Here is a 12,749-nt window from a genome sequence, read left to right as displayed (position 1 = left end):
AATGTAAAACATAATGGTTTGTTGGTTTCAAAAATGGTTGACTGCACAACATGAAAATGCTTAATGGCAAAATGCTACTGAAAAGGTGCAGAACAAAGCGAGAATGTTGAAAATGTAATTCATTCAATCAGCGATTTGTTTCTTCAGTTTGTACATGTTAATGTTGCTTCTATTTACTGGAATACATTAATAATAGGACATGAATGTATGCGCAGCACATTGAAAATAACGTTTATTATCCAAATAAGAGGCACAAACGTGTATTTTATTTTGAAGCCGTGAGTGTGTCGTAGCTGACATAAAACATCCGGTTACCAGCTGAATTTAATGGCATATCTGCTGCTGCTGCGTGGTTGAGGAACGGTACCTTTCTGCTTCCCATTAGAATGCGAAAAACCCACCGCCCCGCAGTTCTGCTGTTCCTCTGCGAATGTTCTTGGTTCCGCTGGACCCTTCGCACCTTGGTGAGTAACGCTAACATCGTTTAGTGTTTTGAAGATGCACCGCTTTAACGACCGTTACTGGTTTATTTTATATTCCCTTTAGTTTGCCGCTCCTCTTTACTAACTAGTCAACTGTCGGTTTTCACTAGCGGGCGCTTCTTGCCCTCCCGAGTGGTGCACTCGTGCCTCGTATTCGATGACACGTTCAGACAGAGCTCATGTGGGGTAACTGTTCCGACTGAGCGGCACTGACCGAGGCCTTGTGCCGCTAACGCTGAATGACAAGCCTGTGTCTGCAGGAGAGCAAGAGCCTGCTTGTGATTAGTTAGCTATGCTAGCTGGAACGGCTATCACTTCGCCGCTAACTAAAGGTCGCTGCTAACATTAGCTAGTGTAGCGTTCTGTCAACGTTAGTGTCATTTTTTCTTTTTAATAAACTTCGTTCAGACGACCGACGCTACTCTCGTTATTTAGACCGACGCTACTCTCGTTATTTAGACAGATATTTTGTTATTTAGACCGACTTTACTCTCTTTAATTAACCTAGACGCTTGATGGACCCGAGGTGGCTAATAGTCGTAGAGGACCGTTAGCTTGTTAGCAGCGACCTGTTCCCGAGACGAGCGCGAGAGGGCAATTGGGGCAGTTAAGGTGTAAAGCTATGCCACAGCGACCAAACACTGCTATTGAATGCAGCACTGCATATTGACACATACGAGTACATTACACTTTGAGCCTTTACTGCCCCTCTCTCTCTCTCTCTCTCTCTCTCTCTCTCTCTCTCTATATATATCTATATATATATATATATATATATATATATATATATATATATATATATATATATATATATATATATATATATATACTTTTTAATTCGTTCATCCGATGCACGGAGGCACTTACGTATTTGAAGTAAAATAAACTTATTTCGTCAGCTGTTCTCAAAATACCCTCCACCTAAAATAACCCACGATGGCCAGTTCAACAGAGATTAGGTTAATCTCGTGTGCAAACCGCCGGAATGTGAATTACCTAGTTGGGATTTTTGATGCTTTGTCGCAGTAGCGCTGGTTTACATGGTGCACTGCTCATACAATCCGTGACCCTATTTTATCTCCATAGGGTCACCTTTTGTTAACAGCCATCACATGAGGCTAGATAATTGGAACACACGTTTTAGGTTGCAATATAGCTATGCAATGCCTATCAAATTTGTGTGTGGGTGTGTCAATATTATTAAAAGTCAAAGATCACCATCTGTAGGTTATCATTGTCACAGTCTAGAAGGCAGTGGTTGTTTGTTGAGGGAGCCTATTTGGTTTAGAGACTGACAAATACTGGATTTTTGAGGCTGAAACTAATACTGGAATCATTATTTTCCTTGTCGTTATTATACGTATCGGTTAACTTGTCCAATGATAATGCCCTACATTTGTTTATTGCTCTCTGGTAGACAATGTACTAGTAGTTTAAAGGTGTCTATTAGCATTTGTATTATATTGTGTACATGTACAATAGTTTCTTATGAGACCTTCAGCTTGGGAAATTTGTACCGAATGTTTTTTTTCATACTTTAAAGCCCCAAAAATGGCTTAATACATTATTGTATCATTATCTAATCGTCAATGCATTTTATATTTTCTAACCCTGACGGTAACTTTCATTTTTTTTACAAAAAAATATTTTAGTGTAGGACTGCTGTGGATAAAAATATCTCATTGTCATGCTCAACTCTTCTGAAGGTGTCTAGACTGTCTAGGTGGCCGACTGGCTCAGTGGTAGAGCAGGTTTGTCTTTCAATCAGAGGAATCACTGAAATAAATAGTGATGGCATCATACTAAAGTGCTTAGTACAGTCTATTTACCTTTTTAGACTCTTTTCATAATATTGTGGGTGGTAAATGAAACTGAGTAAGACAATCTGGCATATTTCTAGCATATCTTTTGAGAAACTGGCTGAATAAATGTACATGTGATAAACTCAATGATTTGTCTTGCGCACACTCACTCACTCACTCACTCACTCACTCACTCACTCAGTCAGTCACTCACTATCCACACGAATACCTTCATGTTTTATACAATCAATCTGTCTATAGGGGAGTCTCAGCATCGTTTTTAAAATGATCTCAGTCCACATGGCAACCTTTTGAAAACGCATATAACATGATCATTCACGTACACTCGGCATACGCTTAACAGTGTAAAATGGGAAGCAGATTTTCTACACACTGCAGTAGGTTTAGTTGAGAGGGACCAGAGATTTCTGTTGTGGTAAATTAGGAAAAGACACATCCTGACTGAGACCCAATCAAGAAGCAAATGTGAGCGTCTCCGTCTTCATTGGGAGTTCTACTGCTATAGCATGTTAGATAGCCAGAGCTGTCTGATGTGTATTGAAAGTGGCATGTTTAGGGTCAGATCAGTGGGACAAATTGGAGGGCAAAAATTGATTCTTGGATGCATTGCGATTCCCATGAATGATTAATGTCTTGTTTACTTTCTAAGGCAGGCTAAACACTTGCAGAGTTTTGGTCAGGGAAGCTGAGCATGAGCATCTAAATATGGATACAATCTGACGGCACCTTCTGGTTTTAAACATTAGTATACTATACAGAAGCATTTCACTTCTTCTTTGTAGCTTGACGGAGTTATCCATGCGTGTCCTCCTGGTGTTCTGATGTTTTCATAATTTTTCCGACAAGCGCTTCATGTCCCTTAATCTCGTCGTTTTCTTTGCTCAATCGGTCCATGTTGATTTAAAAAAAAAAAAAAGCAAGTATGGAAAGTAAATTACGGCGTTAGCACGACTGCATCCAACAGCTACCTCAGCCGAACGGTCCTGGTTTAACCGAGCCGTCTCCACAGAAGCTGCTTCCTTTTCAGCCGGTCTGTCTGTGTTATGGAAAGGTCCAGCTTATCTGGGACCAAGCGTACTACCTGGAATTTCTCCGCCAAAGTTTTTCTCTCAAATGGTTGTTGGAGAGATTATACCAGGTCAGTGTTTTTGGTTTTCTTCGAAGAGCAGTGCTCGACTCATGCTCGCTGTCATATTGTTAAAATGGGCGGCGTGCGCCTCATCTGCCCTGACGAAAGCGAGAGACAGGGAAACCAAGTCTGGGGCTGGCCCTCCCGGAAATCTTTTTTAGGGTGCTAATTGGATAAATTATATATCCATCCACGTCTATCATTTATTTCTTTGATCAGTGATTGGCTGAACTGCTTCTTAGACCCGCCTTTTTTTTTTTAGGCCAAATCGATCTGGCCCCACGACGTGTATGAGCAGCAGAGACGTGCACTGGAGCAGCTGAGAAGTGCACGAGCAGAGGAGACGAGAAGGAAAAGCAGATATTTTGCGCAGATATCCTATTTTATAAATATTACCGGGTATATTTCATAGCTTTACATTACATGTCATTTAGCTGATGCTTTTATCCAAAGCGACTTACAATAAGTGCATTCAATTGTAAGTACAAAGTAGGAACAACAAGAATCAAGAAAGAACAACTTCTCAAATAAAGTCACACTAATAATTGCTATCAGTAAGAGCCATCGAAGTGTTGCCTAAGTGCTGCTGTCATTGTCTTTATTCAAGGTATAGTCGGAGGAGATGAGTTTTTAGTTTGCTCAAAATACAAATATTGATTTGTTTAATTTTTTATTATAATACTTTTTAAAATTTTATTCTTTTTGGTGGCTCGAGATGGGTGTTCCCGTGGCCCTGTATTGGCCGGCCGCCACTACCTGTGCCTTGTTCTCATGTCGTTGCTAGGGTTGGGTACCGAGAACCGGTGCTCATGTGGCACAGGTTCCAAGACGTCCGGTACCTACCCGACGAAACACAACGCGGATTTCGGTGCTTCCTTTCGGTGCCTGAGCTGGGGCTACTAGCGCGCATACACAGCGCGCTCACAGAGTGATCACTGGGGAGACGACATGAGTGCAGCAGCTTTTGCCATCCTATGCTTGTTGGAACAAAGCTGTAGTCCAGTAAATGACGACCTGTTGTCCAGTAAAGCAGCAGAGTTTGTGGAATCCAACCGTTTCTGAGTGGAGTTCTGCTGCAAACGCTCCCCATCAGCCCACCTTAAGCTTGTCTGTTCTATTTTTAAATAAATATATATTGTTTATAGTTTGAAGTTAAAAAGTTTATAGCTGTAGTTTGAAGTGTTTTGTATGTATTTATATTCAGAGTATACTTAAAACAGTTAATATATTGTTCAATTTGAAGAAAAAAATGGCCTTGGCAATAAAGTATCGGTTTAGGCACAGTTATCGTTTTAAAAGTATCGGTTTAGCACCGGTATCGGAAAAAACCCAAATGATACCCATCCCTAGTCGTTGCACACAATTATTATTAATTGTGTTGTGACGGTTTTTAATTCCTGCATCGTACTCATTCAGTGTCTCTTTTTCTGTGCGCACACACACACACACACGCGTGCTCGACAGTGGGCAGCCACTAGCTACGCTGAACCCCCGGTGAAGCCGGTTGGAAGGGAGACGCAGGAATTTCAAATAGATTAAAGAATGCTGCAGCTAGCTTCTCCCCCCAGGCCTTTTAATATTATTAACCTGTTTCTCAGTTGTCTGGGTCCCAGTCATGAAACAATGGTGATGAGATTGTGGGGCTAACTCCTACTAACAGACTGTCTTTCTTCTCCCTCTGTAGGTGCTAATGACTATGATGCAGCTATGTTTGTTTCCTGGTGGAGTTTGACTCTCATCTCTACCTGGTGACAGAACCTTGGACATTTAACTTTCTGTCGCCACCTGATTAGTACAGTACACCCTAAAATAAAGTCAGCCATGCTAGACACAGCTGACTAACGAGTAGCATTGGAGGGGGAAGGGGGAGAGGGGGGCTCAAGTTTTACTCGACTCCCTTTTTAAAGGACTGCCATGTCTGTGTTAGAATGAGAAACTGAGCAGTGGGAAAAGTGGAAAGCAAGTGAGATTGAAGGGGCCCGAGTGCGCGTATTGGTGACGGAACAGAAGAACCGTCCTTCCAGGAGGTTGGCGGCACCTAAGGCAGCCAGGCCCTGAGGATGACAAGCCTGTTTAAGCGCAGCAGCAGCAATGGAGGCTCCGGCGGGGGCGGCAGTGGGCAGGGGCAGCTCAACAATAGCAGGTCCAACCGGCATGTCCGACGCCTGGAGTTTAACCAAGCCATGGAGGACTTCAAGATCATGTTCCCCTCTATGGACTACGAGGTGATTGAGTGCGTGCTGCGCTCCAACAACGGAGCGGTGGACGCCACTATCGACCAACTGCTCCAGATGAGCATTGACGGACAGGGCTCAGACGACAGCTCAGACTCTGATGACAGCATTCCACCAGAGGTCAGTGGAATGGTTCCAAGGGCACTGATGACACTATATGTAGTGCTGGCCCAGCCTGATGGGCTGTTAGGTTTGCTTAGTATTGTCAATACTATTTTAGTGTTTACTAGTTAGGTTTGTGACATATAAACATTTTTAAATGACTGGGAAAGGTTTAATGACAGGTCATGTTTGGTCAGGAAAAAATGTAGATCACTGTAAGTAGATGTTTTGTTTTTTAATCTCTTTTACAATAGCTGTAGCCATTAACTACAACCACAAATTGAACAATTAGTCATTTTCATTGGCGCTCAATTCAATCTGCTGGAGAAGCAGTGAGCTAACAAAGAACCTTTTGCACTGTTCTGCTGATGAAGACGGACTGGTTTTATTTTGGGACTTCATTGGGTTCTCCTGTTACACATCAAATGCACAATGTCATACATTAGCTTGACCTATAACTACATCTGCTGATTCTATTCAGTCACAAGTCTTTGACCCAGAGCTTCATGACCTGCTAGAGGGGAGGCTGAGCCAAGCACTACTGTGTGTGCGTGCGTGCGTGCGTGCGCGTGTGTGAGACAGACGCGCATGCCCCGCGGCGAGCAATTATGGGTTAAGTGTCTTGCTCAAGAACACTTCGACATGTGAACTATGGTGAGACCAGGGATCATACCGGCTATCTTGCGGTTACAACAGGATGACCACTCATCCCTCTGAACTACAGCCAAAATGAAGCTGCAATCTAACCTGCATTATAGATTTTTTTTTATTGATCCCCAAGGGAAAATTTAGATTTTTGTTTTTCCTCCAGTCTGGATTCAGACTTCAGGAAGGTTTTAGACGCACAGACTTTAGACTCGCCAGATCCAACGACATGAACACCACTTGGTTACTGTTCTGCAGGAGAAATCGAGCCATATTCCCACTGAATGAGAAACTGATTAGAACATAAAGATGCACTGGGAAATTGTCACTGATGTAGAGAGGCTTCTTTGTGCAAGTTTCTGCGTTAACATGCTCATAACCTGTCCATGCGTTCTAATTCACTGACAATAAGGATGTTACTCTTGCATGAAGCGCAGCAGAACTCTAACATTCAGCATGTTCTACTTGGCTGGAGCATATACATCAGATAACTGACTATCATTGGAATTAAAGTGGAAATGAAAGTGCATGAGAGTAAGACCGGTTCCTGAAAAAAGGCTTGTGTTGCGCTGTCTGTTTCTTTCTAGATTCTGGAGCGAACACTGGAACCTGACAGTTCAGATGAGGAACCACCTCCAGTCTACTCTCCACCTACGTATGATATGCACATTTATGACAGGAAATACCCAGAAGCCCCACCAACACCCCCACCAAGGTAAGAAAGAGGGACTGAATATTTCCATATAAGAAGCTATTTTTCCTTCTCATTGGGTTTTCCGTCCTAAATGAAGTGTCACTCGTATTTTATTACAGGAGAGTTTGTGTTTGCTAGTGGTTTGATAGTATTGATTCTAGCATTAATGCTCGGCGTGCAATTGATTAAAATATTCTCAGACTCCAGAGGACGTACAAACATGTAATGTGAAGAAGCAAAAAGACGAGTGTTATTGGAAAGAAGCCATAAACCATCCTCTAGAATTACTTAATAAACTAATAGTCAGATCATTCTTAAAATGTAATCAATCAGCCCATTTTGTTTGTCAGACGTTGTTACTGTAAGTGTCTATATAGGCATTTCCTCATTTATAACATGTTTTTTTTTCTTTTTGTATAACTATCTACTGGCTATGTTAGCCCCCTGCACAAACCGCCTACTGGCTATGTTAGCCCCCTGCACAAACCGCCTACTGGCTATGTTAGCCCTCTGCACAACACTCCCCCCTACTGGCTACTGGCTATGTTAGCCTACACAACACGCCCCCTACCTCCATCCAATTTTTTTCTTGTTTTTTAGTAATATTTCTCTTGGACAATCTTTTGTAAATCTTTTGTAATAGTGTGTGTGTGTGTGTGTGTGTGTGTGTGTGTGTGTGTGTGTGTGTGTGTGTGTGTGTGTGTATATATTATGTTGTGTGATGTGTCAAGCTTCTTGGACCTTGAATTTCCCTTTGGGGATCAATAAAGTAATTATCCATCTATCTTTTGATGATGATACAATACATTTTTATCCTCTTAGACCTGTGATTTCAGGAGTGGGCAATTTAAAGGACGTAAATAAGTAATAGTATTTTGAAAATGGCTAGAGGTAAGCTGGTATGTTCTTCATGCAGTTGGTAGACTTATTTGTGTGTCCTGTTACTCAATGGGCTCTGCTAGATTTGAAGCCCAGCCTCCACCAGGTCACCAGCAGGTCAGAAGTTACCGGAACTGGAACCCTCCTTTACTTGGAAATCTCCCTGATGATTTTCTGCGGATCCTGCCACAGCAGTTGGACAGCATAAAGGTAAAACATGTTGTTTCTTAGTAGTTTTTCAAAATGTACTTTTGTAAACAGAAGACAGGAACCAACACGTCATCTGCCCAGGCTTGTTCCAATGACTGCCACCCGATGGTAATTGATCTACTGCTTTACTTACTTTGGAAATCTTTCCTGATCAGTCACTGATGACTTTTAGTATGTTCACAGGCTAATTTACTGCCAAGAGGTCACTGATCTGGCCATGTTTTCCAAGATGTTTACCAATGCCTTATAAAGTACTAATAGCAGAACCAGTCCTGAAACTAACCAATCATCTCTTTTGTCTTCACCTCAGCAAAGCTCTCAGAGCAGTCTGCCCCAGCCTTCATCGTCTTCCTCAGTTTCTTCAATAAGCCAATGGACAGCCCAGTCTGGTTCTCAGTCGGGAGCCACTGGGACCTCTGGAAGTCCAGGTTTGACAGCAGGAGCTACAGAGCAAGACAAGAAACTGAAGCAGTACCTGGAAGACGAGCGCATCGCTCTATTCCTTCAGAACGAGGAGTTTATGAGAGAACTGCAGCGGAACCGCGAGTTCCTCGTCGCCCTAGAGAGAGGTACAACTGTCCCTTCATCTCAACATACACAGAAGTAATTTATAGAATGACTATTTAAGGTTATGAGATACTGAACACATATTATTGAAATTATGACAAGTCCTCTTAAGGGTTTCATTATCAAAGGTTCTCTGTGGAGTTTTTGACCAAGTGGTGCTGTGAAAGTGTTTTTCTTTCTGAGTGGGTCCCTGTTTAGTTTGTCTCATCGCACGAGGACACTTGGGTGACAAAGTACACACTCCAACCAATAGTTTCTTACTGTTCTGCTGATCCATAGCTGTTGGTAGATAACAGGCTGGGATAGAGAGGCAGGAAGAAGACTGCCAGCTGTGAAACATTTAACGATGCTGGATTTAAAATATAAAATACCGGTTGGCAAAACGTTATCCCCATAATTTGCTTGATGCTCATTGCGGTGCTGAAAGTTCAGCTACCAATGAAGAGAGAGTTGTGGATAATAAGAGATCGGTGAGTCGGTGGTGCTCACTGCTGTAGAAGAGGTGAATGGATCAAGTTTAAATATTGCCCTGTACTGCATGAAGCAATCCTAATGGTGGTGTTTTGTATGGGTCAGTGAACCATGACTCCTAACAGGGTTATGAACTAAACCGGGAGGTGTACCGTTACCCTTGAACTGAAGCGTTTCAGAGCTAAAATGTGGAAAGCAAAGAAATTGTTTTCCAGTAATCACAGGCCAGGTGTGAAAGCATTCATTGTCTCCTGGTTTAGGTTTCTAACTGATTTTGAGAATTTTGGTCAGATAAGCAGTTTAGCCGTTGGCTTTATATTGGTCAAATAAACTGTCAGGCGTGGCCAAGCATGCATTTACACTCACCTAAAGGATTATTAGGAACACCTGTTCAATTTCTCATTAATGCAATTATCTAATCAACCAATCACATGGCAGTTGCTTCAATGCATTTAGGGGTGTGGTCCTAGTCAAGACAATCTCCTGAACTCCAAACTGAATGTCAGAATGGGAAAGAAAGGTGATTTAAGCAATTTTGAGCATGGCATGGTTGTTGGTGCCAGGCGGGCCGGTCTGAGTATTTCACAATCTGCTCAGTTACTGGGATTTTCACGCACAACCATTTCTAGGGTTTACAAAGAATGGTGTGAAAAGGGAAAAACATCCAGTAGGCGGCAGTCCTGTGGGCAAAAAATGCCATGTTGATGCTACAGGTCAGAGGAGAATGGGCCGACTGATTCAAGCTAATAGAAGAGCAACTTTGACTGAAATAACCATTGGTTACAACAGAGGTATGCAGCAAAGCATTTGTGAAGCCACAACACGCACAACCTTGAGGCGGAGGGGCTACAACAGCAGAAGACCCTACCGGGTACCACTCATCTCCACTACAAATAGGAAAAAGAGGCTACAATTTGCAAGAGCTCACCAAAATTGGACAGTTAAAGACTGGAAAAATGTTGCATGGTCTGATGAGTCTCGAGTTCTGTTGAGACATTCCGATGGTAGTCAAAATTTGGCGTAAACCGAATGAGAACATGGATCCATCATGCCTTGTTACCACTGTGCAGGCTGCTGGTGGTGGTGTAATAGTGTGGGAGATGTTTTCTTGGCACACTTTAGGCCCCTTAGTGCCAATTGGGCATTGTTTAAATGCCACGGCCTACCTGAGCATGTTTATGACCATGTCCATCCCTTTTATGGCCACTATTTACTCATCATCTGATGGCTACTTCCAGCAAGATAATGCACCATGTCACAAAGCTTGAATCATTTCAAATTGGTTTCTTGAACATGACAATGAGTTCAGTGTACTAAAATGGCCCCAACAGTCACCAGATCTGAACCCAATAGAGCATCTTTGGGATGTGGTGGAACCGGAGCTTCGTGCCCTGGATGTGCATCCCACAAATCTCCATCAACTGCAAGATGCTATCCTATCAATATGGGCCAACATTTCTAAAGAATGCTTTCAGCACCTTGTTGAATCAATGCCACGTAGAATTAAGGCAGTTCTAAAGGCGAAAGGGGTTCAAACACAGTATTGGTATGGTGTTCCTAATAATCCTTTTTAGGTGAGTGTATAACCTATAAAGTGTTAAATGATTTGTGGTCAGGTGGTTGATACTGACTCATGAGGGAACAAAGGCCCTGAGACAAACGGCTCTCTTGAACCCGAGTTCTAGCATGGCCTTTTGCGCCAATGCGCTGTGAAGTTTGTATTTGATTATGACGAATCAAATTTTTGAACAGCAACTCAAATTAAAAGTGGCCTAGTAGTCACGGTCACAGAGCTTCCAGCACCACTGGTTTTAGAAGTACATGCAAATTAATTTAGTTTTGAACTGAGAGCTCTATAAGAGCTGAGCAGCTATAGTTAGCCTAGTTTAGCTTAACAAGACTAGGTCTAAGAAAGTGCTAAATTGTTCCAGGGAATGTCAGCAGTGTTGACCATAATGTGAATTCCTGGATATGTTGATGTTCATCTGCATATTTCTGTCGGGATCCCAGTGGTATTGGTTCTTTAACTGTTTTGAAGTAGCATATGACATGTTTAAGTAAAATAATTGAGGACTGGCCTTTGCCCGAGGCACAAGGGTCAGTCACACCATCAGTGGGGTAACCCGGTCAGTCACTCAGCTCTTTGCTGCAGTGAAGCCAAAAACTAGAAGTCTCTGTGAACCGCTGGCCTAGCTCTGTTCAGTATCCAACCTTCTGTAGAGATATAAAACTGACACAAATTTTAGCATTTTTAAACTGTGATTCTCCATTTAAAAAAGTAAAACATAATTTTAAAATCTTGCCTTACCCATTTTAACTCATGTCACGTTTAGTTATATAGTTTTGGGTTTCTGGTGTTTTTTTTAGCTTTTTTTTTTACTTGGACGAAATTAGTTCCATATGTCTCCATTTGTCATGGTCTTGCATCCCTCAGCTTGCAAACAAGTTCCCATTGTTTTAGTCGGTACGTATGGAGGTCCAGTTGTGCTTGAACCACGCTCAAGGTGTTTCTACATTCTGACACAAAAATAAAATTGACTATATTCTCAGACAGTCCAATAGAGACTTTTAGAACGGTTACTGGAGCCTCTTTAGCGCCTCTGATATTCAGAATTGGCTCAGACGAGCTAGATGAGACACGATTGGTTAAACGATGGTGCACAGGTGGAGCGTATCTCTCTCCCCCCCTCATCATACACGGGTCAAGATGAATTGACATGGAGGTTTAGAAGTCTGGGCATTACAGTGTTATACCAGAGCTCATCACATCTTGATTTCTCACATCAGTGGTCATAACATCTGCTCTCTGTTTTTAGATCGCTTGAAGTATGAATCAAAGAAATCAAAGTCCACTCATTCATCTAGTATGGAGAATTCCACAGGTAGATATCACTCATCAAGCTTTCTCTGCCAAGCTATTTGCACACTGAGTATGACTGAATAGTGGTCTGTGTGCATTCACTGTGATATTTGTTGCTTGTGTCAAGGATGTGTGCCACAGACATAATCCTAAAAATACTGTGTTTGTGTGCCAGTACATGAGTGTACAGTGGGGTAGTATTGCTGTGTCTGTGTGCAGGAGAACAGTATTCTGCAGCTTCAATGGAGGTTGATGATGCCCTGTTCAGAGACAAGCTCAAACACATGGGCAAATGTAAGTCTCCTGATGTATAATACTGCTGTTTCACAAATTATCAAATATTAAATAGTCATTGTATATGACCTGGAATGTTTTTCTGTCCTTTAGCAACAAGAAAGAAGCTGTTTGAAATTGCCAGAACATTCTCAGAAAAGACAAAGCGCAGAAAGTCCAAAAGGAAGCTGCTCCTGAAGCATCATTCGTATCCTTTGTTTTACCCTGGTTGCATTATCTGGCTGTTTTTAAGATTTGAACATGTTTATTTACCACGGTCAAAGTAGGCATACTTTTATTAAAGGAAATAAGAGCATTTTGCTTCAATAACACCAAGTGATTAAGCAGTGACTCAACACATTGTCCTCCATGAATGCAAC

General features: G+C 42.1%; 1 protein-coding gene across 2 annotated transcripts in view; it reads left to right on the top strand.

The window, feature by feature from the left end:
* Positions 1 to 321: 321 nt before the first annotated feature.
* The window catches only part of cuedc1b (CUE domain containing 1b), a 23,601-nt gene continuing 11,173 nt past the window's right edge, over positions 322 to 12,749 (top strand). For both annotated transcript variants that reach the window (XM_068585609.1, XM_068585610.1), the window contains exons 1-8: positions 322 to 464; positions 5,119 to 5,788; positions 7,003 to 7,130; positions 8,072 to 8,198; positions 8,509 to 8,767; positions 12,053 to 12,118; positions 12,316 to 12,390; positions 12,484 to 12,577. In XM_068585609.1, the coding sequence (XP_068441710.1) occupies positions 5,495 to 5,788; positions 7,003 to 7,130; positions 8,072 to 8,198; positions 8,509 to 8,767; positions 12,053 to 12,118; positions 12,316 to 12,390; positions 12,484 to 12,577 (1,043 nt within the window). In that variant the 5' untranslated portion in view covers positions 322 to 464; positions 5,119 to 5,494. The remainder of the gene's footprint in view (positions 465 to 5,118; positions 5,789 to 7,002; positions 7,131 to 8,071; positions 8,199 to 8,508; positions 8,768 to 12,052; positions 12,119 to 12,315; positions 12,391 to 12,483; positions 12,578 to 12,749) is intronic.

This window comes from Clinocottus analis, unplaced genomic scaffold (genome assembly GCF_023055335.1).
Source record: "Clinocottus analis isolate CAN_PGR_092001 unplaced genomic scaffold, fCliAna1.0.p SCAF_2, whole genome shotgun sequence".
In the NCBI taxonomy this organism is placed as follows: Eukaryota; Metazoa; Chordata; class Actinopteri; order Perciformes; family Cottidae; genus Clinocottus; species Clinocottus analis.
The sequence above is the reverse complement of the archived record's forward strand: the minus strand, read 5'-3'. Positions and strand labels throughout refer to the sequence as shown.